At 33.4% G+C, this 26,980-nt stretch overlaps 1 protein-coding gene across 2 annotated transcripts; it reads right to left on the reverse strand.

The window, feature by feature from the left end:
* Nucleotides 1-1,420: 1,420 nt before the first annotated feature.
* LOC140046384 (uncharacterized) lies at nt 1,421-22,548 on the reverse strand. 2 transcript variants are annotated; one of them, XM_072091020.1, is made up of 3 exons: nt 21,249-22,548; nt 6,348-6,541; nt 1,421-3,173 (listed from the first exon to the last, which is right to left on the reverse strand). In XM_072091020.1, exons 1-3 carry the CDS (start codon nt 21,274-21,276, stop codon nt 2,781-2,783), a joined length of 615 nt encoding a protein of 204 aa, XP_071947121.1. In that variant the 5' UTR covers nt 21,277-22,548; the 3' UTR covers nt 1,421-2,780. The 2 variants fall into 2 exon arrangements, with proteins under 2 accessions (XP_071947121.1, XP_071947120.1); XM_072091019.1 differs by lacking the exon at nt 21,249-22,548 and adding an exon at nt 17,659-18,193.
* Nucleotides 22,549-26,980: the final 4,432 nt, after the last annotated feature.

Genomic DNA, 26,980 nt, shown 5'->3' on the forward strand with positions numbered 1-26,980 from the left:
CTCCTAACAGCTCATTCCCCTACGTTCAGAGAACACGGGACTCACCTTATAAGACATGTGCAGTCAGTGTTTTAATACATTTTAAATTTTAATGGATGCTATGTAAATGAATTTGAACAAGGCAATTAATGAGGGATAAAGGTAGGACAAAATATTGGTTTTATTGTTTTTTTCATTCATGGTGATACCTCATCAGCATTGAGTGGTTTTAGTGTTCACAAACCAACACGTATCAAAATATAAAAAGTAAGATCTCGGTACCAATTTACCGTTAACCATTATAAACAAAAATATATCCACGTTTACAAAATAGATACTATAAATCATAATCATATCAGATATTGTACGCGCATTAATATTGATGGCAATCAGTGTACACAAAGACGTTATAAGCTCTTTCTACACTATCAAACTAGTTTGACAAAAAAGCCAAATATGGTAGAGATATGCTCAAATATGGCACTGATATGACATCATCGTGTCCATATATGGGCACAGAAAGTTTGATAGTGTAGACAAAGCTTAACGCTTTAAAATAAGTACAGCAGTACGCGTGGAAGAGAGTGCAGAAAAAAATACTAAAGTCGTGAATAATAACTGGATCATTTTGAGGTTGGACCTAGAGTATAATTAATCATTATACATTCGGTAATCGGTTAACAATGTTTTAACGACAATTTAACACTGCATTCCAAAGCTCTTGAGTAAGTTAATTGGCCACCAGAATACAAACCACACACGACACAAACCAAATATATTGCCCTGATCTGGTTTCTGTAACTTGTTTGAATGGTCTCAAATTTACACAAGTTCAAGGCGTGGAAAACAATTAAAACGCCACAAATTTGTTAGCAATCAGAAACACGGATAGAAACATTGGCCTTTCTACTGCTGAACAACGAAATAACCTAAAAAGGCCCCAACAATGCGTTCGTAGAAGCAGCGTTGGGTGGCCCTTTAAGTAATGGTTCCCACTAGCGACGCAACCTACGTAACGTAAGAAAATGCCCTTCCAATAATTTTGTTTGGCCCCGCATGCGTGAAATCAAACCTGTGATGTTTGCAGTACTATTGCGTCGTCGGTTCCCACTTGTGATTACGCAATACAGCACTTTGCGTCGATACGTCGCTGCGTTGCGTTTTAGTGGGAACCACGCTTTAGGAGTACACAAACCAGGGGAATTTCCCTGCGTTATTCCACTGGGCATACTGGAACACCGATAGTGGATGTGACTATACGAAAATATTACAGTATCAACTATTACAGTGATCAATATACGGTACCACATTTAAATATAGGCCTAGCGCCTACTCGTCATCAACAGGTAATAGGTTCGAATCCAGACAGACATTTTTCATAAAATAAGGAGACGACTTGATCATAAATAAATTTATTTAACAGAAACTTTAATATCTGCGTTAGATACAATAATACTTAGATTAGATACATGTAATATTTAAATAAATGACCCAAGTTCTTATAACTTTCAAAATACGTAACATTTTGATAAACATGGCATGAAATAATACTATCGGCTCTTTGATTTCGTAGGCGTTTAAAATAAATTTGCAATATGAGATTGACCATTCCTCAGTCTGTGTATAAAGATATGCATTTTTGTATTTCAAAAGGTATGAGAGTATGAAACAATGCCAATATATAGGCCCAAAGGCCAATTTACACAGACGACCGGCAACGGTAATAAAACTATAGAATCTATGTTATTACTTCTGATCATTTACACACAACGCGGAGAGAACGAGCGGGCGGTTTCCGCTCAGGATAGATACAGATTCTACGTGGGACAAGCTGCGCGGTTTTCCGCTTACCGTTACCGCTCGTCTGTGTAAATTGGCCTATATTATTACTGTGTACAGATACCGCATTACAATTAATTTAACGCATTACAGGCGCAACATACATGGTACGGAGTTAGAAGCAGTATATGTATACAAACTATTACAACGGGGAAATAGAATGCACCAGCTTAAACAAAATGTATACGGTATACTGGAGTTTGTTTATTCCAATGCAAAAACAAATCCAATTGCCATTTGAAAAATATTTAACTTTGTTTTATTTTCTGTATACCAGGCATATTATTAGCCTGTAAGAAATTGCATGTACTGTGAACAAGATTAAATTAAAAGAGACCTATTTATTAACCAATCAACCGTATGGAATCTTATAACATGTGGCTAACAAATCCGCAAACCAATAAAGAGTAGCACATCGTGACATTAGATATCGCCATCCCTTTAATTTATCTCATCAAAGATCGAGAAATAGATCAGTTTTTCAAACTAGAATATTCTAAGCTATTACTTGTCATTGCCGCTTTTTCATTTCCATCAATTAAGATAAACAGTACCATGCTTGAGAAGGCGTCTAGCACACGGTCCTAAATCCAGCTTAATTGGAAAGTTTGTAACGTTTTACACATGATGTATCAAGAGATAAACGATCGTATGTGATGTTGGCACACACCTTATTTGTAATCAGCACTTGACCGACATATTACCCTTTCCCGCCAACTTTGTCAGTAGAATTTGTCGTCTGTAAGTACACTTGTTTCAATCGAGTGCCAATTACTTTATGAATTAAAATGGATGGATGCATTTCAATTTATGTAAGCTCTATTACAAATTTCACTCTTCTTCTTTTTCTAATCGGGTTTCATCCGACTCTTCATAAAGTTTTCGTTCTGTATTTTGTCATCATCATCTACAGCTTCTGAATAACGTTATATAATAATAATCTCTATATTCAGCGTAACTCATTACCTATCTCTTAAGCCTAAATACGATGTCTGTTCTACTGTTATGCTTTCGTTCGATTTTATGTCGATAATATCAATCTCTGATTCAGTTTTTTCTTTTTCAATTGGTACTGAAAATTCGTCTGTTTTCTGTAATTGTTCTTTTTCCAGTTGTTCGTTTTCTTTACAATCCGCAAGCTCTGGCCAATCAGAACTCGTATTGTTGACGTCACTTTTTTTTCCGCCATTATCTATTGGTTCATGTTCATCTTTCGTGCCAGGTCGCTGTTGGTCACTTCGTTTCATTGATTCCAAATGTCGTGGCCCTCCTATTTTATGTTCTGCTGCCTCTGAATTTGAAATTCCTTCTAATTTCTTCCATTTTGTTCGACGATTCTGAAACCATATTTTTACCTAAAAAATGAAATGTATTATATTGTATTAGGCCTATATTGATACCTTATGTAATAATTACAACAAAATAAAATCAAGTTTGTAACATTGTAATAATTTTCGCAATTTATTATACTGTCGCAATTTATTATACTGTGGCAATTTATTATACTGTCGCAATTTATTATACTGTCGCACTTTGTAATAGTCGTCGCACTTTATAATACTGTCGCACTATGTAATAATCGTAGCACTTTGCAATACTGTCGCACTCTGTAAATCGTCGCACTTTATAATGCTGCCGCACTATGTAATAATTGTCGCATTTTATAATACTGTTGTACTGTCGCACTGTGTAATAATCGTCGCACTTTATAATACTGTCGCACGCACTCTGAAATAATCGTCGCACTTTATAATACTGTCGCACTCTGAAATAATCGTCGCACTTTATAATACTGTCGCACTATGTAATAATCGTCGCACTTTATAATACTGTCGCACTATGTAATAATCGTCGCACTTTATAATACTGTCGCACTGTGTAATAATCGTCGCACTTTATAATACTGTCGCACTCTGAAATAATCGTCGCACTTTATAATACTGTCGCACTCTGAAATAATCGTCGCACTTTATAATACTGTCGCACTCTGAAATAATTGTCGCACTTTATAATACTGTTGTACTGTCGCACTGTGTAATAGTCGTCGCACTTTATAATACTGTCGCACTCTGAAATAATCGTCGCACTTTATAATACTGTCGCACTCTGAAATAATCGCCGCACTTTATAATACTGTCGCACTCTGAAATAATCGTCACACTTTATAATACTGTCGCACTATGTAATAACCGACGCACTTTATAATACTGTCGCATTATGTAATAATTTAAAATTAAATGCCATGTGGTGAGTATAGTGCAGTACATATCACGTACTTTATAAACTATAAATATTACCCAATATAAAAATAGCGGCCACATAATTATATTTACCTGTTGTTATTTCCTGCGTTTGTTTTTAAGAAATTAAAGTAATCCCATCTTATAACTAAAACGCATTTATTCTCAATAACAACAAGTCTATTTTGATACTTCGTGTATTCCTAGAGTGTATGTCTTCAAGAAAGCCACTTTAATCCATGCTACTATCGCCTCTATTTGTTTTGAATCTCACAATTCTCAGGCGTCAAATCAGACTGGCTGGTGACGAGATGCGTCGCGCAATCCAAATCAAAATCGTATCTTACATTTCCAGCTAACAAAACGTCATCAAAATCACTATAAGTAAGCTATATTTTTTGTAAATAAATTAATTAAACTAATTTCGGATTTAAGACGTGTTTGGATGTAAAATTTGCTTCCTTATGAATGGTACCGATTATTATTTTAATAATATCACTTTGGCAGTGACGTAATGATGAGAACTGTTAAATCAAGCGTGACAAATTCCTTATTTTTGGGCTTAAATCGACATAAATTAATTTCTGCTAATGATAACCAAAAATGCTTTGAATGAATTATACAAATGTTTAGAATGCAAATTATTATATTCTCAAACTATTATTGTTTGTAGATAGATCTAGCAAAAATGATTAAGCCTAGAGCATGTTCGACAGCTGAACTGTGTCCACATTGAAAGTAGCCGCTTCCGTGTCCAGCTTGCCGGAAAGTGTAGCTACAAGGAAAGGTTCAACTAACCTCTATCAAGTCACAACGATAAATAGATTTCACTTTAGGCGATTGGCCTATTAAAAGGACAAACTTTAAGAGGTTTAATGAAGAGGAAAATAGATCGACAATGAAGAAGCATTTAAAATCCTCTTTACACCTGTATAAAGCACCGATCCGTTTAGGTCATTGTGAGTCTCAATTAGTTAAGTATAGTCTTACAAAAGGCGCGTAAAATCATTAAACGATTTAAGGGGGTAGTCTGCACTGATTGCCACCCACTTCATAATTAAAGAATAATTTACAAAATCATGTTCATTAAAGTAAGACAACTTTATTATTTTCAAAACAAGAATTTCCATGCTCGATATGTTGAGATGTAATTAACAATGTAAACGGAGATACTGGTCAAATACGGTAAACGAAGACGATAAATGCTAGCATTCACAAACACACACATAACGGAGTCAACGTAATTCTTTAATAAAAAGGACGGTACTTTCTCGGACACAATAATCATAGCAAATTATATCAAATGTTTTGGATTCGAATATTTTATCTTTAAAAAAAAATATCCAATGGTTCTGCTCGCAGATTTCAAAATGTTGATTGTATAAGTCGTTTTGACGAAGCATTCGGATCCATCATCTAATTTATAATACAACAAGATCAACACAATAGTTGATTAGCAATTATATCTTGTTATGTATTTTCATTTCCTAATATCGTTGTCTGTAATTGAAGCAAAACCTGCAATCTGGTGATTAACAAACAACCATTACAATTATTAAATGCCCTCACGTTTCACTGAGTAATAATTTTGGTATTATTAAAATGTTATACGTAGGTGTATACCATCTCTTAAACGTTGTTTGCAATCAATTACATCAATTGATATAGTTGACAAGGTAGTTTTAATAGGTTTCGTATGTATAGTTTACATAACTTAATCAAATTTAATGATCAATTATGTTTGTCAACGAATATAATAATTCATCATTAGTAGAATTAAAAATAAACATCGTGTTAGTTAAAACAGATAGCATAAAGCTCTGTCTAAACTATCAAATGTATGCGACAAACAAATGTGACGTGCCCATATAGGGACATGATGATGTAATATCAATACCATATTTGGGAATATCACTACCATTATTTGGAAACATCACACATTTCTTGTCAAACTAGTTTGATAGTGTGGACAGAGCTTTAGATCGTTTTTTATTCTTCTATCGGTTTAGTAATTTTGTAGTTGAGGGTGCGTCACACGACCGCAGAAATTCACGGCTAGAACAAAATCATATTCATTTTCTATTCAATATTGATCCATTATTAACACCGTAATCAGTCGATTTTAATGATACGAATATCTTGCATGGCTGCGGTCTATTGTGCCCAGCGTATACACCTATACGAATAAGTAAGATTGCCTTTTTTGTGGGCGGAGATTCATTAAAAGTACGAGTAATTTGAGTTAATAGAAAACAATACAAAAATGTAATTTGTATGCATGGGTCTTACCTGTGTATCTGTTACTTTTAACATTGCGGCCATTTCTGCTCGTTCACTTGCCGATAAATACTTTTTGCCTTCAAACTGCTTTTCAAGTTCAAATATCTGTCGACCTGTGAACGTGGTTCGTGCCTTTTTCTTCTTCTCGACACACTCCGCATCTTTCCCCAATTTTCTTTTCGTGGGTTTTTCTCTGGATTTACCTACAAAACAAATGTTGAAAGATGAAATTTTTCTTTCTCATCCCACATTAAAATTGTTTTAATACCACTCGTAGTTGGAACTATAGAACAATAGTCAATATTGTCAATAGTCAATAACAATCAATATTTGGACATGAATGTCAAATCACAACCATATGTAGGTATATCACTACCATATTTTGGCACATCACACTTTTTTTGTCAAACTAATTTAGAGATAAATAGACAGAGCTTTAGGCTGATGCATGGCACTCTTTTTTTTACATTAATTATTAAAAGTAAAAAAAAATATATATATATATTATTATACTGTATCATTCATTATCGTTAGTTAGTCTGGGTTCCAGACGGAGTTTTGACTTAACATTAGTAAAAATATAAATATTTTGCCACATATGGCGTTTCATACGTATACTACTTGAGCTTGTAAACTCTTCCTCCTGTATTTCAGGACAAAAATCGAAACTCCGACTCCGTTAGTATAGGCCTACATACCGCTTTTAAATGTACAGTAAACAAGATCCCTACGGAGAACTAATTAAGATGACGTTATTTGTTTGTGTTTAACCAAATAAGAGTAGGCCTCAATGTAAATAAGTAAATCAGATAGGCAATTGTAAACTATTTATCATATACAGTATCTATGTAATTATTTTAGAAACATCACAAGTGTCGTGATAAATAATAATAAATAATTATTTCATTAAATAAAACCTTCCATGTACTTTTTAAAATAATATTTAAAGTTTAAAAAAATACCATCATTTTAGTAATTATTAGTCTATAGGAATAGCAGATAATACAAATAATACCGCTAAAATTATAAAGAAGACGTATAAAAGATAAGTGTCATCAGAAATATGGTTAGGCACATGTTTAGATGTTGAGCCTAGAGGCCTACGCTGTTAGGCTTATGTTGTGCCCGATACATTTACACAAACAAATCAAACGGCTACGGGTAAGCATCGTCACGTGACTCTGACGTACAAACATTAAAAATATCACAATAATTAACAAAAGTTAATCGAACGTTAATATGATGATGTCATACAACTAATGGACCAATCACAGGGGATGTATATTTTTAAGGCTATTATGTTGCCTGTGTATTTTTAATTGATTCTTAATTACTGTGCCGTCGACCTGGTTTTTCATATCGATATAAAAAATGACCCGTCACTTCAAAGGGTTACCGACTTTATTTATTCCTGTATGTATCTTTCTGTGGTTAACGGTAAAAGGTTGTAAATTATTATTTCCAACAAAACCCATTGTCATCTGACACAATTAACAAACTATACCGAAAATATATAATGCTCTGTTGTTAAATGTACTGCTCTATCGAATGATTCTATCATTCATTATAAACATACTAAACAATACTCAGAAGTAATTACCATGTAATGTGACGTGACAACCAGTCAGATTGTATATTGATGTTTTTCTGTACAAGATACCGTAGCTAATTTGATAATACATGTTTATTAAGACATTACAGCCTTTTGATCGATGTATTTAAAATATTGGGTTAAGTATTATTATATTTTCTATATTTTACTATCAACAGCATCAACATAATTATTTTCTTATATCATATATCCTATTATTGAAATCTGAACAAGGGGCGATTTTTCATCTCTCCATTTCGCAGTACGAACATACGAAATAAATGTTACCATGTTATTATTGTTATAAATAAAATTATAAAAAAGGTATCGAAAGCAAATGTCGTGTTTAAAGTGCATGTAGCAAAAGAATGTGTTTAAAATGCGGCCTATAAAGAGCTGAATTAAAGATAACAGGATTTACAAACAGGGTATAAATCTCTGTCTACCTACACTATCAAACTATTTGACAAAAACGATATTAGTAGATTATGGTAGTGATAAGCCTAAGATAGTGATATGACATCACCGTGTCCATATATGGGCACATCACATATGTTTGATAAGTGTAGACTGAGCTTAAAACAGGGTAAAAGTAAATCTAGCAGGCATAATGAAGACATTCTAAACCGATAGGCCATACTAGAAATTAATCAATTATAACGGTAAAGGTGAGGAAATCAGTTAAATTCATGTGGGAGAAACTTTATTTTGCTTGTATTCAGACGCACAATTACCGTTACATATCTGAAATTGAGAGACACTAATGACTTACATTTTATCGTTACAGATTCACAATTGAAGATTCTTAACTAAACGATTTGTATTCTTGTGATTTGTTTTCTTAGCCATCACCCAATATGTAGTTTATTTCTACTTAGCTTAGATGATAAAACGTTAGTACTTAAACGGCCATTATCACGACAACATCGCTCTATTGTCTATACAGCTTTTCTTCAAAAACACTGACGACAGAAAATAAAATCGTTACAGAAATCGTTTAGCACCAACGCTTATTTTAGTTCCCCGCACTTATTCTTAATTACACATTTGGAATAATATTTTTACAACGGATCTCTAACGGTAATACATAAAACATAATATAGCTACAATACTATTCTATGATTTACTGAACTAGGTTATATAAGTATAGATTGATTGACTAATTTTTTTAAAAATAGGTTATTGTAAAAAAAAACATAGATTTCCTTGCGGACATGCGGGTATACTCGCTGAATGGCCGTGTTTAATCGCTTTTAATCGGTCGCTCTGTACTGATCGTAAATTAAACCAAATCGTCTGTCTATTGTGTACGATAATGAGAGAATTATTGGCCTTCGTATTGAGAACTATTTAAAGCGTTTATTATTATTTCAATGAGCTAAATAGCATATTAGTTCTAATCGGCAGGTCAAAACAACAGCCTGTATTTTACCCAATAAAGAACATGATGATGATAATATTAACGGTGACGTATAGTGTCATCACTATTACTTATGATTATCATAATTATTGATAACTTCTTCCGTAATTTTACAACAATTATATTACTACCTTAATTTTTAATTAATCATGATGATAATAAATATAGTAAATTAAAATATATTATATTATGATATTGTTTATACATTGTTTGTTGAAAGTGCCATTTTAATGTCACATACTAATTGTTTTTAACCACAATTTGGATCAAAAACAATTACCTGAATAGGCATAAACTGTAATTTCAAGAAAAAAAAAATCCTTCAAACAATGGGTTTTTGGTTAAATTTAACAATTTATTTTGTCTTTTTATAACAGAAATCATAATTCAGTTCGGTTTTCCCTCTACTGAAATGAATAATTTGATTAAAACTCCAAAATGGCCTATTCAACGTCTGATTTTATTAACCTGCATTTTTCATGTTTTTGGGGTCAATGCATCTTTAATACTATAATACTAACAGTTTTCATTTAATACTATGATCTACCTCCATCTTTGTTAATACCAACAGTAATAATAATATTAAGAATGCCAATATCATCATGACCATGCTTACGTAAGCCTAGACAATTATAATATAGGTTTTATTCTTTTGATCTGCTTTTAACCCTTTGGGTGTGTAATTTAGCCTTAACAACGCACGATCAGCTTCACGATAATGTACGTAGAACTCCTATTAAGGGGACACCTTCGAGACTCCAACAATTGTAACTGAATGAGAAGCCCTATGCAGGGGACACTTAGGCCTACCAACAAAACCGAAATTGTCCTCTTAATATGGAGTTTCGCGGGTAAAAAAAAACCAACAAATTTTAATTTATCTGGACTCCAGAAATTGAGTAGAATTTAAAATTTAGTAGCTAACAGTGAAAACTGTCAAGCCAGAGAAAGTATCATAATTAGACTATTATTTTGATATTTTGTGCTGATTTGATCGTAGTCCTAACAAATTATATGTATCATCAGGGAATTTCACTCTTCCCTGGTATCATTAATTGCATATAGTTTATCGTTATCATCATGATCAATTGCAGACATGATCGTCTTATACTCATTAACATCACAATCATGTCAAACAAAAGCATGAACTCATCTTTAATTTAAATTGACCCTAATTACGTCGTGTAGCCTACGAGTCGATGTTCTATTAAAATGAATTAAGCAAACTACGCTTCTGCCGTGACAATCTGCGCCGCTTATTCAATATTTGCCGCGAGTTCTTTAATAACAATCCGTTAAATTACAATATTAGGTCCATTACACTGCATCGGTGATGTCTCTTTGAAGGCTTCTTCAACGCTCTCAACAAACACTAGTAGTGCATCGGTTGACGTGGCATACAGGGGCTTGACGAAACGCGCGCTATTAATTTCCATGCCAGATTAATTGTTCAAGATTTCGTTTTCACGCAGACTTAGCCGGTAGATTTGGCGAATTAAGTCGCTAACACTGCCGTGAAATTAGAAGATGGAATGCTGAAATTAAGCGGACAGCAAATCAAAACAGATAAATTAATGCATACGAGTCATTTAACAGAATGAAAGTACATATTATAGTAAGAACAAACTATAGGCCTACAAACTAAACAGTTATTATTACTCGGAAAATCCTCAAAGTTGATAGGCCTATCTATATCGTTTTTCATGAATTATATTGTTTGTCAAATTCAAACGTCTCTTCCAGTTTAAATCAATACTTATCAATCAATCAATACAATAAAGTGATATTTTTTCAAAAAAAAAAAAAAAAAATTCTCATCTTTAAAACGAATATCAATTAGGTTGGCTACAACTGAGCATTACACTTGTCAGGAATTTATATTATACTGCGATTTATATATATTTTCCTTCTGATGGGTTTTTGTGGTTGATAATAATTACTGTAGTTTTTAATTAGTGCAACATCTCGGGTTATATTATAATGTAGGTGTAGGCCTATTGAGTCTTTTATTTATGGTATAATCTCCATCTGCTTCGTTTCTTCACAATATATCACAGTATTGTACTTGTTAGCTTCTAAATGCAATCACTCTAATCGATATTGTATTGTGTTATAACACAAGGCATATTTCGTTTTACTTTAAACATGTTAATAGAATTAGTTGCCCATATGTAATGTGTGACTAATTCTAACGATAATAAGAGATTATTTGTGTACTTTTAAAATAATTCCCTCACAATAAAAAGTACGATCAAGATTATTTTGAAATGAACGGAGAAAGTTTTTCTTATAGACTCTGTTCGATAAGCCTAAATTTGATCCTTTTTCTGGTTCCCACTAGAGACGCAAACGCAAGGACGTACGCGCAACGCAAGCGAGTTGACCAATGACAAGTCACTGTTCGAATAATCCATCGATTCTGATTGTAAAATCACTTCGTTGCGTTACGTCGTTGCTTTGCGTCTCTAGTGGGAACCACGCATTAATTAGTGGTGTAAAAATGGGTGACCTAAGTGAACTATGGAGGCATATAATTATTTATACTGAAAGAAAGGGGTACATAGTATATTAAATATAGTATACTATGACAATGATAGCACGCTTGCCGTTCAATATGTACTAAAGCTCTGTCTACACTATCAAACTTAATGTAACAAAAAAATGTGATGTGTCCATAATGGACGTGATGATGAAACATCAATACCATATTTGAGCATATCACTACCATATTTTGGCACATCACACTTTTTTGTCAAACAAGTTTGATAGTGTAGACAGAGCTTAACAGTACTGTATCATCAGAGTAGCCTTCTGCATCTTTTGTTCCGTTTTCCAGTGGTCAACCACAAATCAACAACACTTACTCGGGATTTAAATTCGTGATAAAACGTTTTTGAAAATAAATTACTAAGATACTTGAAAATTAACAACGGAAATATGTGTTATTCGTTTGATTGCAGTTGGCGGCAGATCAACACTTACTTGAAGTAGTAGCATTGCAAAGTGTTTGTGAATTCGAGAAAAGATAAGAATCGCTCAAAAACAACATAATCAACTTAAATGCTACAATAACTAATACTTTTTAAAATAATATATAACAACAAAATAAAAGGTAAGTAACAAGTGATTACTTCCTTTTAAAATTAAAACAAACAGGCCGTGTCATTTATTTTTTGTAATATTTTTGTTTCATAAAGAACGGTTATAATTATGAACAATACAAAAAGTGATGCTTTCAAATATTCATTATAGGACAAACATCGTAGTCATCGGGAATCTATTTTGGACCCAATATGGCCTTAAAATGACCCTATAACATACCCATTGAATTAATGCATATTTCAATGATCATATTTCTACCTCTTTTGAAAAAAAAATGTTCTCGATTACACAAAAAGGAATGCTACCAATGTTTTGATCATAACAATAATAAAAGTAAAACTCCCGTTAAATCATATCAGTAACACGTGATACAAAGCAGTCTTTTCAGTCGTATTTCATTACTTTTCTTTCAGACATAAATATAGCTATAAATATTCGACAAATTACACACACGGGATTATTGTTTATAGAATAGGGAAATACGTCCCTAGGCCTAGGGGCATGGTAACTAGATACTAATAGTGGCAAAGGGGACTTGGTTCGTACTAGGTAATTACGAATGGTAAGTTTGCAACTTGGTAACATTATATCGTAGGCTATGAACTATGTAACCAACGGGGATGATTAACGTGGTGTCTATATTCAATGCAGGCTGCCTCTTTTGCCAATCGTTTACAATTGTCAAACCTCCATCACAGTGCCAAGAGGGTTAGAAGATTGTTTCTTCTGTTCGTTTTTAATCGTTTTGGTATGCATGTAACTTTTTCTAGGGTAGTACAGTAATACACACCTAGCGTATATGGTGCGCACACAATCAAATTAGGCCATTTTCGAAGCATTAAAGCTTGGTTCCCACTAGAACGCAACGCAAGGACGTAAGCAAGGAACTCTTCGGATAATCCATCGCTTGGATTGGTTCATTCGCTTGAGTTGCGGCTTACGTCCTTGCGCTGCGTTCCAGTGGGAACCAAGCTTAATTGAAAATAGACCTACTTATTTTTATGACAAGTTTAAATAAAATGCAAATAGGCCAGTATCAAGTCACATCAACGTGAGCAACCAATTACCGGTATCTATTGATAATGTTCGATGACTAAATAATGTGTCTCTTATCTGTCTGTGACATAACACTTGTAATTGATGTAGCCCTACCTTATTACTGATTATTTCGTAGATTGTCATCAAAGTCAATATTGAACATTTTACAAGTGACCCGCTACTGACGCCAACGACTGTACCGAATTATCACGATCGATAATATTCCAAACAACTCAGAATTTAAGTCTACGCGCGCGTCTACGTGGTTATTTTATACATGCGCGTAGAGTAAGTCACATAATTTGACGCGTGGTTGTTACTCTAAAGCTATCAAACTTTTTGTGACAAAAAAAAATGTGCCCATATGGACATGATGATGTCATATCTAATCATATCACCACCATATTTGGCATATCACCACAATATTTGGGCACATCACACTTTTTTTTTGTCATACTAGTAGACAGAGCTTAATCGTTCTCTGCAAGCCTGTTACGGGTCAAATCATGATCCCATAAATAATGTTTAACTAAATATTGAATACCGGTATTGATTTACAGATTTAAAACGACTAATAAATATAAGGCCTATAGAAATCGACACACACTAAATACTTGTAAATCAATGTCTTGTTTAGAAGCATAGACTGCAGAGTGAATGGTGATTCCCCTATTTCCAACATCCCCACCCACCCACCGAAAAGGTGGATACAATCGCCAAACTTGTTTGCTATTGTCTGACGATAAAATTGCACGTTGATACTAATGCCACACGACGTTGAAATTCAAAGCAACATTTATCATCTTCATTGAAACATACTGTACTGATAAATAGTAAACCATCCGTATACTATTTGAATACTGATAAATTACGGATACTTTAGAACCATTTAGTACGCCATAAAATATTCAATACCTTAGGTTCTATTACCGTTATTACAATCTTGTGATCTAATCTAGCAAATCATTAGACGTTATTAATAACAAATCGCTCCCGCTGCTCGTATCGCGTTCAACACTTATAACTTCAAAACGATTTGATTTAATAGGGAGTAGAACAATGAATTTCTCTGGCATAATTGTATGTAATTATTCAACGTAGCATCCTTTACGTCCCATAGCATCGGTTGCCGAGAGACCGGTAATATCCAATTACGTAGGCCGCCGATAGATGGATCTATATTGTAAATAAACACGACCGCACAAATGCTATACGCTAAGCGAGACGATTAAACGATTCAAGATTTACCTATCTATAATAAAATAACTGTTTGAGCGCGTTATGACATATAACTTTTATTGACTGATATTAATAGGGAACGCATGAACCGAATCAATGTAATAAAGAAATATCCATGCAAAATATATAAGACATTAAGTTATTTGTATATACAACATATCCCATATTGATAAACAATAGTATAATTTTCATAAACACTAAAACTGTTTTTTTTAAACAACATTATTATATTTCGATACTTCGTAGTACGCATGCATTTACGTCAAGCAATAAGTTCCTATACAATTTAATATTTTAGTTTCAACAATTGCTAAGTCCTGTACTTGCATTGGCCAAACCCGAGACAACAACCAGTCCAAACTAAACGAACTAATATTGGTGGTTTTATACATGAAAACGTCAACATAATTAAATAAAAGCTAACTATTCTGTTATATAGAACTATTATTAAATGATTGATTATTAAATGATTGATTATTAAAAACGATTGATTATTAAATGATTGATTATTAAAAATGATTGATTATTAAAAATGATTGATTATTAATCGAGTTACTCCCACTTAACTGTATACTGTATGGCCTTATACTGTATCTGTAATTAACCAATTACAACATATTCGTGCTAGGCCTGTTATCATCATACCTATCGATAGTTGTATCTTTCTTAAGTCATTAATTAGAGCGTCAAGTGGTAGTTATCCCCTGTACCAAATAGGTTAATATAGCGGGGTGACCGTCAACTAGGCCTGTTGTATTTGCCAAATCTATCAATGGTTACGATACGAGTCCAATGTATTATTTGATGCTCATTTTCTGATGTTTGACATTGCTTCTGTTTGGCGGCAGTTAGTACTTTCTTGTATCAGATACTTTGGTTGTTAAGTGCACTTGTTAAGTACAAAATGATATTATTTCTATTTGATAAGAGTCTTTGTGGAAACATGGCGTCCGGACATTCCTCAATTGCCTATCGTTGCCCTAGAAATACTACGATAGACTCTTAAACGGTTGTTATATATTTTAATAGCATTATATCCACGTTTTATTTTGGCTTAAAATTGAATGTGCTAATATTGTTACTTGTATTGTAGACGAAATCTGCTATTTATTGACAAATATTGTTGGTAGGCCTAATGAAATAATATATCGTAGCATAGGATAAATAGAAAAAACAAGATTTGTGTACTGCAATACGGTATGTGATCCATGCTCTGACTTCACATACAAAATCGCAGCACTCCGTCGCTCAAATTCATTTTAGGCTCGTCAATATTTCATTCAGAATTAATTAGTAATCAATTTCAAATATTATCTGTAGAAATATATGGTTTATTTTATTATTTTAAAAGGGTTTTTATTGCATATACAACTGAACTCAAGTTTCGGTAAACAAAATTTATTTGCGATTAATTTTCATAAAATGGTTTTATTTCCAGAACGTGAAAATGATGTAAATCTCTCTTTTCGTCAGGGATCCTAACCTATTCGCATAAATCAGTATATTTTTTAGTGATTAAGACGCTAATTTTGGTACTGTCATTATAAATTTTTGGTTTATAACATATCAAATGTTTACGAGTAATTGTATACCTGTAAATAACCTAAGATATGAATTCTATGTGACGAAAAAAAAAAAAAAAAAGCTCTTCCAAAATTATTTGATTACTCATTTTAAAATAATACTCGTTAGAATTACTGTACAATACGACGACGACAAATTAACGTGCTTGGTGCAATAAATATACCATTATGCATTAGGAATATACACACGTATGGTACGCTTCACGTATGGTACGCTTCACGTATGGTACGCTTCACAGGGACGACGCTTCACGTGTACATAATTTTGGCCATGCTTAACTTATGACGACAAAAAAAAAGACTTTATGCTAGTAATTTCGACCTCCACCCCAATTTTGATGCCTTTTACGATGGCCTTAAGCTGGTAGAAAATAAGTAGGCCTTGATAAGCTGGGATGAAATTAAGAATCTTAATGTCCGGCATAAAACAGAATGTCTGTACTAAACACGTTTTTAATAATAACTTCTTAATTGTTCTTGAATGTAGCATACAAAACAAGGAAACAAAATTGTGATTTTATAAATAGAACGATTGTTCAACAGTATATCTATCTATCTTACCGGTATATAACTATGAACTCTACTTCCCACTTTATTAACGAGGTTGTAACAGAAGTAAATTAGCTGTAAATTAAAATGCACGGATACGCACATTTTATGAAATAAGAACCAGTATATTTTCTAGATGTACTTATTTTTCTGTCAGTTTTACCTTCATTTATTTCATTCGTACATTTTAGACATCTATAAAACTTTAAGTAATTATGAAACAAGTCTGGTCAGAAAGAAAAAAAAAAACCCCAACAAATTAATGGTTTTGTTTTAATTATGATGATGATATTATGTTGAGGCCAGCTGCAGCCTGTTTAGTGAGAGTTAGAATTAATCTTGTATATTGTAGGCATACTATACTATTCCCAGACAACCAAGGAAAATCTGTCACAAAATCGAATGTGTAAAGGCCCATACAACAATGACAACTACGTCTTCAGTTAGGCCTAAATAGTGGCTTAATATTCACGATATCACGAAATTATCGATGTATTGCTTTATGTAATAGATTTTATAATCTATCGGTATAAGGTCTAATACAAAACGTTGAATATAGAAATTGATTTATTTTATTTGAGGTGTCACTGATGAAATAATCGAAAAAAAACAGCTAAAATATATTTTTGTATAAAAACTCACACACTGAGAATGGATAATGTTTAAAAAACAGACCCTTGACAAAGAAAACGAACGAACAAAAACATTTGTCTGTCCAACAAGTGTATATCGTACTAAATAGTGTAGTTTCTTACGAAAATTGAAATGGTTATTAACTAAAAGAAACAAAAGTCTTACTATTGTGTATATCTGGTGATGGAGTAGCATCTCTGCGGTCGTTGTTATCGTCTGAAAACTGACGAGAATCAGCGTCTACGACGGACGAGCACGACCACGACGACGGGCTGAACTCCACACTAACATCGGTACTCACACTGCCTTCGCGTTTTAACAGTTTCCCTTCGCATTCCGTCCTTTCTAAAGTAAAACTGTATTTCGTTTTTCTACCTTTACTGTCTTTTCGAACACCGTACAGGATGTCGGCAATAAAATAAGGGGTACGTTGCTTACCCCTATTATCGTAGCAATGAGGGTGCCATGTACCGACGGCCCCTGGGAGGGGATAGGAATAAGTTGATGTTGGCGATCCCATCATAGAATGGATAATACCTATTACTCCGTCCATCTGTTGATAGTCTGCTGTCTACAAAGTTTAAATCACACAATCAGGAGAAAATACTCAATCATTAGGTTATAATGCAATGCAAATATTAAATGATCGCATAGTTCAAAACGGATGATTTTGAAGTTTTTACAAGGGCGACTGAAATAACTACAATCAATGTTTTGACAAAAATGTTCGAAAGTAAATAACAATACTGGTCAACAATGTAACGCTTCTGGTTGCAAATAGTTTTGTATAACCGTAGCAGAGGTATGTTATCTCTGATCTCTGGTTGTTGGTAAGATTACATCAAGTTCGAATCGAGTAATGGTTAAAAGCCTTTCTGCATGCCAGCTAGGTTGTCACCACGACGAACCATAAATGACAGTGCTCGTCCTACTCTCGCAAATTAGTCAAATTAAAATCAGTTTAATCGATATTATTAAAGTCTCAACAGGGACTGGATTTACGACGTAGCACCAGAGGTGGGTATGCCTGAAAGCAGTGTTTAGTCACGAAGTTAACAATCTATTACTGGTCACTGAAAACAGATAACAAACGCGAAGTGTATCGGAGGAGAAGTGACGTATCCACCAATGTATAGAATACACGCACAACCAATTAACCAACTGCTACACTCCAATTGTCATTCAATCGAAGAGGTTGGCCCATTTTCTATATTGTTTCTCAACAACGATTAGGACAGATTCTCGCGTCGTTATCCGATTGATAGAACGTGCTTGATAACAGTTCAGCGCCTCGCATCGCTTTGATCAATCACTTTGGTAAATAGTTCCAATGATGAGTCTATCCAATTTGTATCGAGATTCGTCAATACGCCAGCGACCGTGAGTGTAGAAACTTAGCAAGGTGTTTTGGAAGCGTGCTCTTTTTGAGAAGTATAAGGCTTGTTAATCGTTTGACTTCCAGGCCAATTACCGCCTTCAGCCGGTCTTCATATCACTGCAAGTCGGCAGTGTGTTTGGGTCATTCTTCAGTAAGTGTCTAAAATCGTGTCCCGATACTTTGGTGGGATAGAGACTGAAAATTCATCATTAAAAAATAAAAATTCTTGACTTAAATCATAATCAACATTATTGTAAATATAATTAATTACATAAAACAAAGATAATTGCATTGATATTGTTAATTTTTATAAAAATGTTTCAGGCAACCCCCTATAATCCTATGTCCCGATCGTACATCTTCAATTTTATGATCGCCGTATATATTTGATAACAGGACTTTTGTTATCGAAAATATTGTAAAAAGTTAGTTAATCATTATTTCATGCGATTATATTCTTCGAAATACATCTCTACATACATTAAATCTCAAACTTTAAAGTTTTTGTTTGGAAAAAGCTTGTCCCGCAGTTTTGTGTCATTTCCGTCACATAATTTAAATGTACCGTCTACAGTTTAATGAACGGTGGGGAAAAAAATTGACTGTGCGTTGTAAACATACGAAGATATTTAAATTAAACTAGCCGCACATCATTTTCAATAAAAGAGGAAAAAAGCTAGAAAAACGAGGTTTTAGAAAAATTACAGCTGCGTACCTTTATTGAATGTCATATCCGAACGGTATAGAACTCATTAAATGATTATAATTTCTGTTTTTTTTCAACTGGAAGTACAAGTTATTTACGGTATCTAGAAGTATGCAATCCGTCTCCGCTGTCAGACATGCCTACGATGTGATCCTAGGCTGTCCAATGCTAAATACATCATCTCCGTCACGGTCAGCTCCGTCACATTTCCCAATGTTTCGTTGTGACGGAGATGACGGCCCGTGACGGATATGACTTTTTGTTATTGCCAGGGCCTTTTTTTGTTGTACATTTTGTTTTGTATATCTTTATTATGTTATTACATTGTATATCTATGTTACTCTGGTCAATAAACATAATCAAATCATATCTTAAAGTCATCTCCGTCACATGATTTTTTAGGTTCGTCATATCCGTCACGGTTTCATCTCCGTCACATGGATATTTTATCCTTTTAAATCCTAAAATATTTAAGTAATGAACGCAATTATGTGGTATATTGAAATATAAACAATATTCTTCTACTATGTCAATGGATAGTAATATTAGTTCAACAGAATTTTGTAAAACATCAGTGACAGTCATATTATTTTCTGAAAATTATTATTGTTTGGAATAGTAAATGGTTTTGAACGTATAAAATCATACTTATAAATGTTAAAACAATCATTTTTTGATTAATAGAGACAAAAATAATATATAGTATCAAAGAATTAATAATGGAAATAATTTTATAATTCCTGAACCGTTATTTTTTCTATCTTTGTATATTCCATAAATGTGACGGAAATGACAGTAACATAGAACCATGTATTTATAAATACGAATAAAATACGAAATATATAATAAAGATTGCGCCAAACATATGCTTGCCATGTAATACATGTTCATTTATCTGAATAAACTTTTAAAATTTAAAAAATGCAAATTTTAAAATCGATTTTTTATAAACCTGAAATTAGACACTTACTGAAGAATGACCCGTTTGTATTACGTTAGTTGAAGCGTTCGACCTGTAACCATGCGTGAATCAACTCTGATTTCGTGCAATATCCGTTTAGTTGTACGAGGCCTAGAATACCCGTTAAAACGTGTTATGCATGGAATTTGTAACGGTACGTGCTTAGCGCCACTTGTAAAACTTAATTATGCATGACGTCGAGAAATCAGCTACGTTAGTTTTGCATATGTGACGTGGTGCTGTAATACCACCGTGGTTGACACGAATTACGCTATGCGTTGCGTAGATTCAGTGTTCTTCTCCATGGTGTGTGTGTGTGTGTGTGTCGTATAGACACTACCCAATAAAACGCAATGTTTAATAATTGAAAACCTTGGTATTTAATAAAAACGTATGCGTGTTTGTTACATTATGAGTCAGTCGGGCAGCAAAGTGGTTGACCTCGCGAATTATTACCAAATCAAAATTTGAATTGCCGCCATCTTGGAATCGCGATAAAGCAAGTAGTGCGGAATTACAAAATGCAGCAAAAAAAAATTTCAATAACATTTAAATAGCATATTCATACAATTAAATTTATATTAATAAAATTCAACTAAGGATTTTACGAAAGATAGGCTACTTAAGAAATACTGCCGAGATCGGTTCCCCCACACGGCGTAGGGTACCGCAGTGCTAAGGGGCCTAGGTAGGAAAAAATCTGATTTTACCTGTTAAACATGCTTGAACCAAGGCCATTTTAATATATATTATCCAGATTATATATCAAAACAAACTGATAAAAGGATTTGTTGATTTGCTTCTGATGAGAAAAGTGCCGGATTCATTTCGCTGACGGCGAATGAATACACGAATTTTCGCCATTTTCTAGCACTAGCCTTGGGTACCCAGACAGCTGATAACGATTATATTCGATTGTCCAGACGTCTCTGCTACTGGTGCTCAATACTACAGTATGTATTACCATGGACCTATAGGTCCATGGTATTACTGTACATATAGTACTGTATGTTTAGTTTTTGCTTTCTTTATGGCAAAATAAATATTTAATTTTTATTATTGCTTATTTTGCTTTAACTTTATCCAAGAAGAAGTAAATATTATTATATATATGCATATTACAGTCAAGTTGCAACTGCCACGAATCCACTCCACTTTGGTTACTAACTAAATAATTAATAGTATAACATCATAACTAACAAACAAATTAACAAGTTAATAAATTAACCACCATTAAATAATTTTATTTACAAAAAAGTATTTTACATACAGTATAACATGTAATATCTTATTTACATCGAAGTAAAATATGCCTATCAAACTATCTTGCTCAGGCTAAAATATCAAGTTATATATGTCAATATTTGAGTTAAATCATCGCGATAATAAAAACTTTTATTTTTTTTTTATTTTTAAAGACATCTGTTACATACATCAATTTACAAATATCAAAATAGGATTGTTTTTGCAGCACAAGATGAATCACAAGTCGGATAGTTTATTCTTAGAAACCTGAAAGAAAAAAAAAACACCAATAATGAGCTATTCATAGTTAAATAATTTTAATGTCAACTTTAGTCATCCTAAATTTTGTCGCCATGATCACTACTATACACAATACTGTATATATAAATATCATAATATGTACGACCATCCAAATTACCTCATCCTACCTACAGTCCTTCCTAGCCTAGGCTACATTATTGTCATATATTTACAAACCTCCAACAACAGCCACAACGTATTTTCTTTTCTTTGGCAAAGAATTTCCCGTAATATTGTCCTAAATTAATTAAATAAATCAAAAGGTCTAGGCCTAGGCCTTTCTTTAAATATCCGACGATATATATATATCCATAATCCAGTGGATATAGATTCAACATTTTAAACATAATAATAATATGGCTTCACATTGATTATAATAAGTCGGCGATATGCCACTAAAAACTAGCCTGCGGCCCTCTCTATCCCCCTACAAATAGCACTGGGTTTCCGTCAAATGGGCTAGGCCTAGCCTAGGCCTAGATAATAATTAATACTACAAGTTGGGTACATTTTTTTACAACCAAATAATCTACAATTATATTGCAATATTTACCAAACTAGCACCAAATCCAAAATAATAAAGCTACTAATAACATATTTTGGTATATTAACTGGTTTAAAAACGGATTGCACATAGTGATTTTGAAGGATTGAAATTACTCAACCACACGGCCTGTACTAAACATACGAATCCAAGATGGAGTCTGCTTAGAATATATCCCCAGATTTGAACGGATATTGAATCCGTCCCACAAGCTGAACCAAGCTTAAACTTTCAGAAAAGATAGATTAATAACCTAATAACCAACCACTAAGTTTTTATAAAGGTTCCGTGCTGATGAGAAAAGTGCCGGATTCCCTACGAAACCAAACAAATAAATCATGTAGCCTACCTCAACGAACACCTCCATCTGCACTTTTTTCTTCAATAAGCTCTGTCGTCATTTCCTGGGCTATTTATACCAAAATTTTGTGGCGGGAATAATCTTTTATATTAGGAGTAACAATTTCCAAATATAGAAAGATATAATTTAACCCGGATGGTGGAAATTGCAGCAGATTTGTAAGGGTATTCCCATGCAAAATGCTTGCCGCGAAGTGAAAAGCGAACCGGAAGTCACTATAACTTGGCGATGCTCAGTGACCTGCGCAGTTAAAAAACAGCGTTTTAACGGTTAAATGAGCACTTTGCTGCTCGACTGGAGTAACATTAATATAACTACATCGATACATATTACGTTCTCTTGAATTGTTGTAGGCGGGCGGGCGGGCGGGCGGGTGGGCGCCTCTAGATACGACAAAAATCCGCGTAGATTGTATTAATAATATCATTTGTCTATATCAAAGTTTAAGTGTGAATGTCTTGGAAGAGTTAGTTATCAATACCACAACAAGAGCACTACGATTAATATCGCGCCTATATAATGTTCCTTTAAAATACAATTATGTGATAATGTGTGTGTGTGGATTGACAGCATGCCAACACCATAAGGGTAAATGTATTAATAATTGCAAATATAGTAATAGGCTATAATAACTGTCAACCTTGGTTTCTTATTGTATGTATCATATATATCAACAATAAATAAATAAGGCAAGATTAGTTTAATTATTCTAACTTCGATTTGTAGATTAAATATACTATTGAAGGTTATATAGCCGTTATCCACTGTGACAACGAGAACACGTTTCAGTAAAACGATCAATTAAAAGGCCACTCAAAAAAGACCGATTAAAGCGTTCGTGGCCAAAACCATGGATCTCCGTTATTTGTTTACGCTTGTAAAAGGCTTTACATGACTGCTGGCCCGAAGCTGGGTTGTCCTGAAGCATTTTCCATTAGAAGAACATTTGTTGGTGCTATAAAAAGACAATTGTTTCAATGGATGACACAATATAAAAGAACCATTTGTGCATTATAACAAGGAAAACGAATGAGTTTAAACGCCAAACGCATCGTGAAGGCCGCTTAATTCGTAATCTAATAGATTCAGTTCGTTACACACGTCACGTCACGTTATTCATAATGTTACCACAAATTGGTATACCTATACATTTAATAAACAGGGGAACGTTGAAAATAAAAAAACACAATGCGCAATGTTTGAGTGCTCTACGTTTTACAAAAAAGACAATTTTAAATTTAAAAAATCTCATTCGCATTTGGTTCCCATTTGTACGCAACGCATACGTAATCGCACCGTAAGTAATTTGACTAATCACGACGACCGAGTGGACGCAACGTAATGACGTAATCGCACCGCGAGTAATTTGACCAATCACGACGTCCGAGTGGACGCAACGTATTGACGTAATCGCACCGAAAGTAATTTGACCAATCACGACGTTCAAATAGACGCAATAAATAAATAATTGACCGCTTACGACGTCCAGTGAGTGGGAAACATGCTTTAATAATAGTAATATTTATCTAAATTTTTCTTCTTTTTATCATTATTATATTTAAAATAATTGTATAAATTTTAAATATAATACTGTAATGATAAAACGAATACTACAATAGATAATTATGTGTGAAACGAAATAAGCAAGTTTAAGGCACAGAGCCCTTAATAGTAACAAAATATTTTGAGAATTAATTCTGAGAAACAATGAAGATCATGCAAGAGGCCTATTTAGACCTAATATAAGTATAATAAATTAGAATTTTAACTTAATCGACGTTGGAATTGTCAATCTAAAGTCATCTTATAGTCTTTGATTAATTGTTTTCAACCACATTCTTGTAGCCACACTAACCATACAAGACATGGGCCTGTAATTGCCTGGCGTTAATATTGACAACCGGTACACTAATGGAAAATGTAAAGTTCTTTTCCTAAACAATTTGAATGAAGCTTATCGTGCTAGCGTGTTCGTTTAATAATTGTTTGATTTGAAAGCATTACTAATCCTATAATCAGGCGAGGATATGCTTAATAAACTTTCTAATACCACGAACGAAGAAATGGAGACAAGAAGCTTGCGCAGTGTACAATTTATTCAGGTACGAATGATTGTTCTTTTCAGATATGCTTTACAAGCACAAGATGGCGCTATTTTAAGTATCTTCTTCAAAGAAGCAAATATTTATGCATAATTATAAAAAAAATATATTCATGATGATAAATTACTGTAATAACTAATCAAATTGGGACGAAGTTCTTGTAATAGTTATGGATATTTCTGTTGTTTGTGCTTTGTTTATTCGTGATTGCTATAAGTAACTTAAATATTCACTGTTTTGTCCTCATCTGTAGGCCTACATTATACGTAGGCCTACATTATACGTAGGCCTACATTATACGTAGGCCTACATTATACGTAGGCCTACATTATACGTAGGCCTACATTATACGTAGGCCTACATTGTACGTAGGCCTACATTATACGTAGGCCTACATTATACGTAGGCCTACATTATACGTAGGCCTACGTATAATGTAGGCCTACATTATACGTAGGCCTACATTCAAGTTTATCAAAAAACGTTCTATATATATATTTTTTTTTAATAGAAAAAAATAAGTACCCGTAGGCCTATATACACACGTCAATTCTAATTTATAATAAATGAGCAATAGAATGACATTATGATGTACCTTGTCATTTAGGACAAGTAATATAATTCACGATTCCTATCTACTAATTAAATGGGTCGAAGTTCTTCTTAGAATGACATAATGATGTACCCTCTAAAGTTTTAATATTGGAAGTTATGAAAAGTAATATAATTCACGATTCCTATCTACTAATTAAATGGGTCAAAGTTCTTCTTAGAATAACATAATGATGTACCGTCTAAAGTTTTAATATTGGAAGTTATGAAAAGTAATATATTTCACGATTCCTATCTACTAATTAAATGGGTCGAAGTTCTTCTTAGAATGACCTAATGATGTAGGCCTACCGTCTAAAGTTTTAATATAGGAAGTTATGAAAAGTATAAATGTTCATAATTTGATTTGATTGATTTAAAGGACAACATGAGTGTGTGAAAATGACAATAAGCTGGGTGAAATAAAACCAAACAATAAGAATATTATGACATAAACATACACTAATCAACTTATTTCATGTCATTTTTATGTCAATAAAGTTTTATATCAGTTTTTAGTAGATTTTTGATAGATCCTTTGACACTGATCGACATTTAACTGTCTTTGTTTTTGTAAAAACAACTCGATTTATCTACTTATTTTCTGTCTTCCTCCCTCCAACTTGACCGATATTTAATGTTGCACTTACCATATATGTAAATACTGTAGTTATCTTGTAAAGATATAGAATGGATATATAGGTTCATGGTTATAGTACTTGGTAGGTATTGTACTTTTAAGTAGAGTAGATATTTTGCCCGAACATGACATCATCATGTCCACATAATGTGCACATCACATTTTTTTTGTCGCATAAAGTTTGGTAGTGGAGACAGAGCTTTAGGTGATACAATTGATATTTTAATTTAAAAGAAGTGAATTATGTCATAAGATGGTTATTGCGTTTGCGTTGAACGCGTTGGCATTGAACGCGTTTGCATTTAACGCGTTTTCACTGAACGCGTATTCATTGAACGCGTTATGCAAATTCATCAGAATTCCGAGCGTGTAATTTTTCCAAAAATATAATAAAAATAAATTGTTGATGTAGTTTTCGACTTAATATAAAAGAGGATATCTGATGTAACTGGTCTCTTCGGTATAGTGTCAAGCAACAATAAACATCCCTGCAGTTTCTTGGCTGGCGACATAACTTTTTCCAACTAGGCCCCCAATGTTGTGCAACACCGTTGTAATTTGCACGATCAGGAATCATCAGGCACCATCAGTAAGCTTGGTTCCCACTAGAACGTAACGCAAGGACGTAAACGCAAGGCAAGCGTTTTAACCAATGACAA

The sequence above is a fragment of the Antedon mediterranea genome, chromosome 4, assembly GCF_964355755.1.
Source record: "Antedon mediterranea chromosome 4, ecAntMedi1.1, whole genome shotgun sequence".
Classification (NCBI taxonomy): Eukaryota; Metazoa; Echinodermata; class Crinoidea; order Comatulida; family Antedonidae; genus Antedon; species Antedon mediterranea.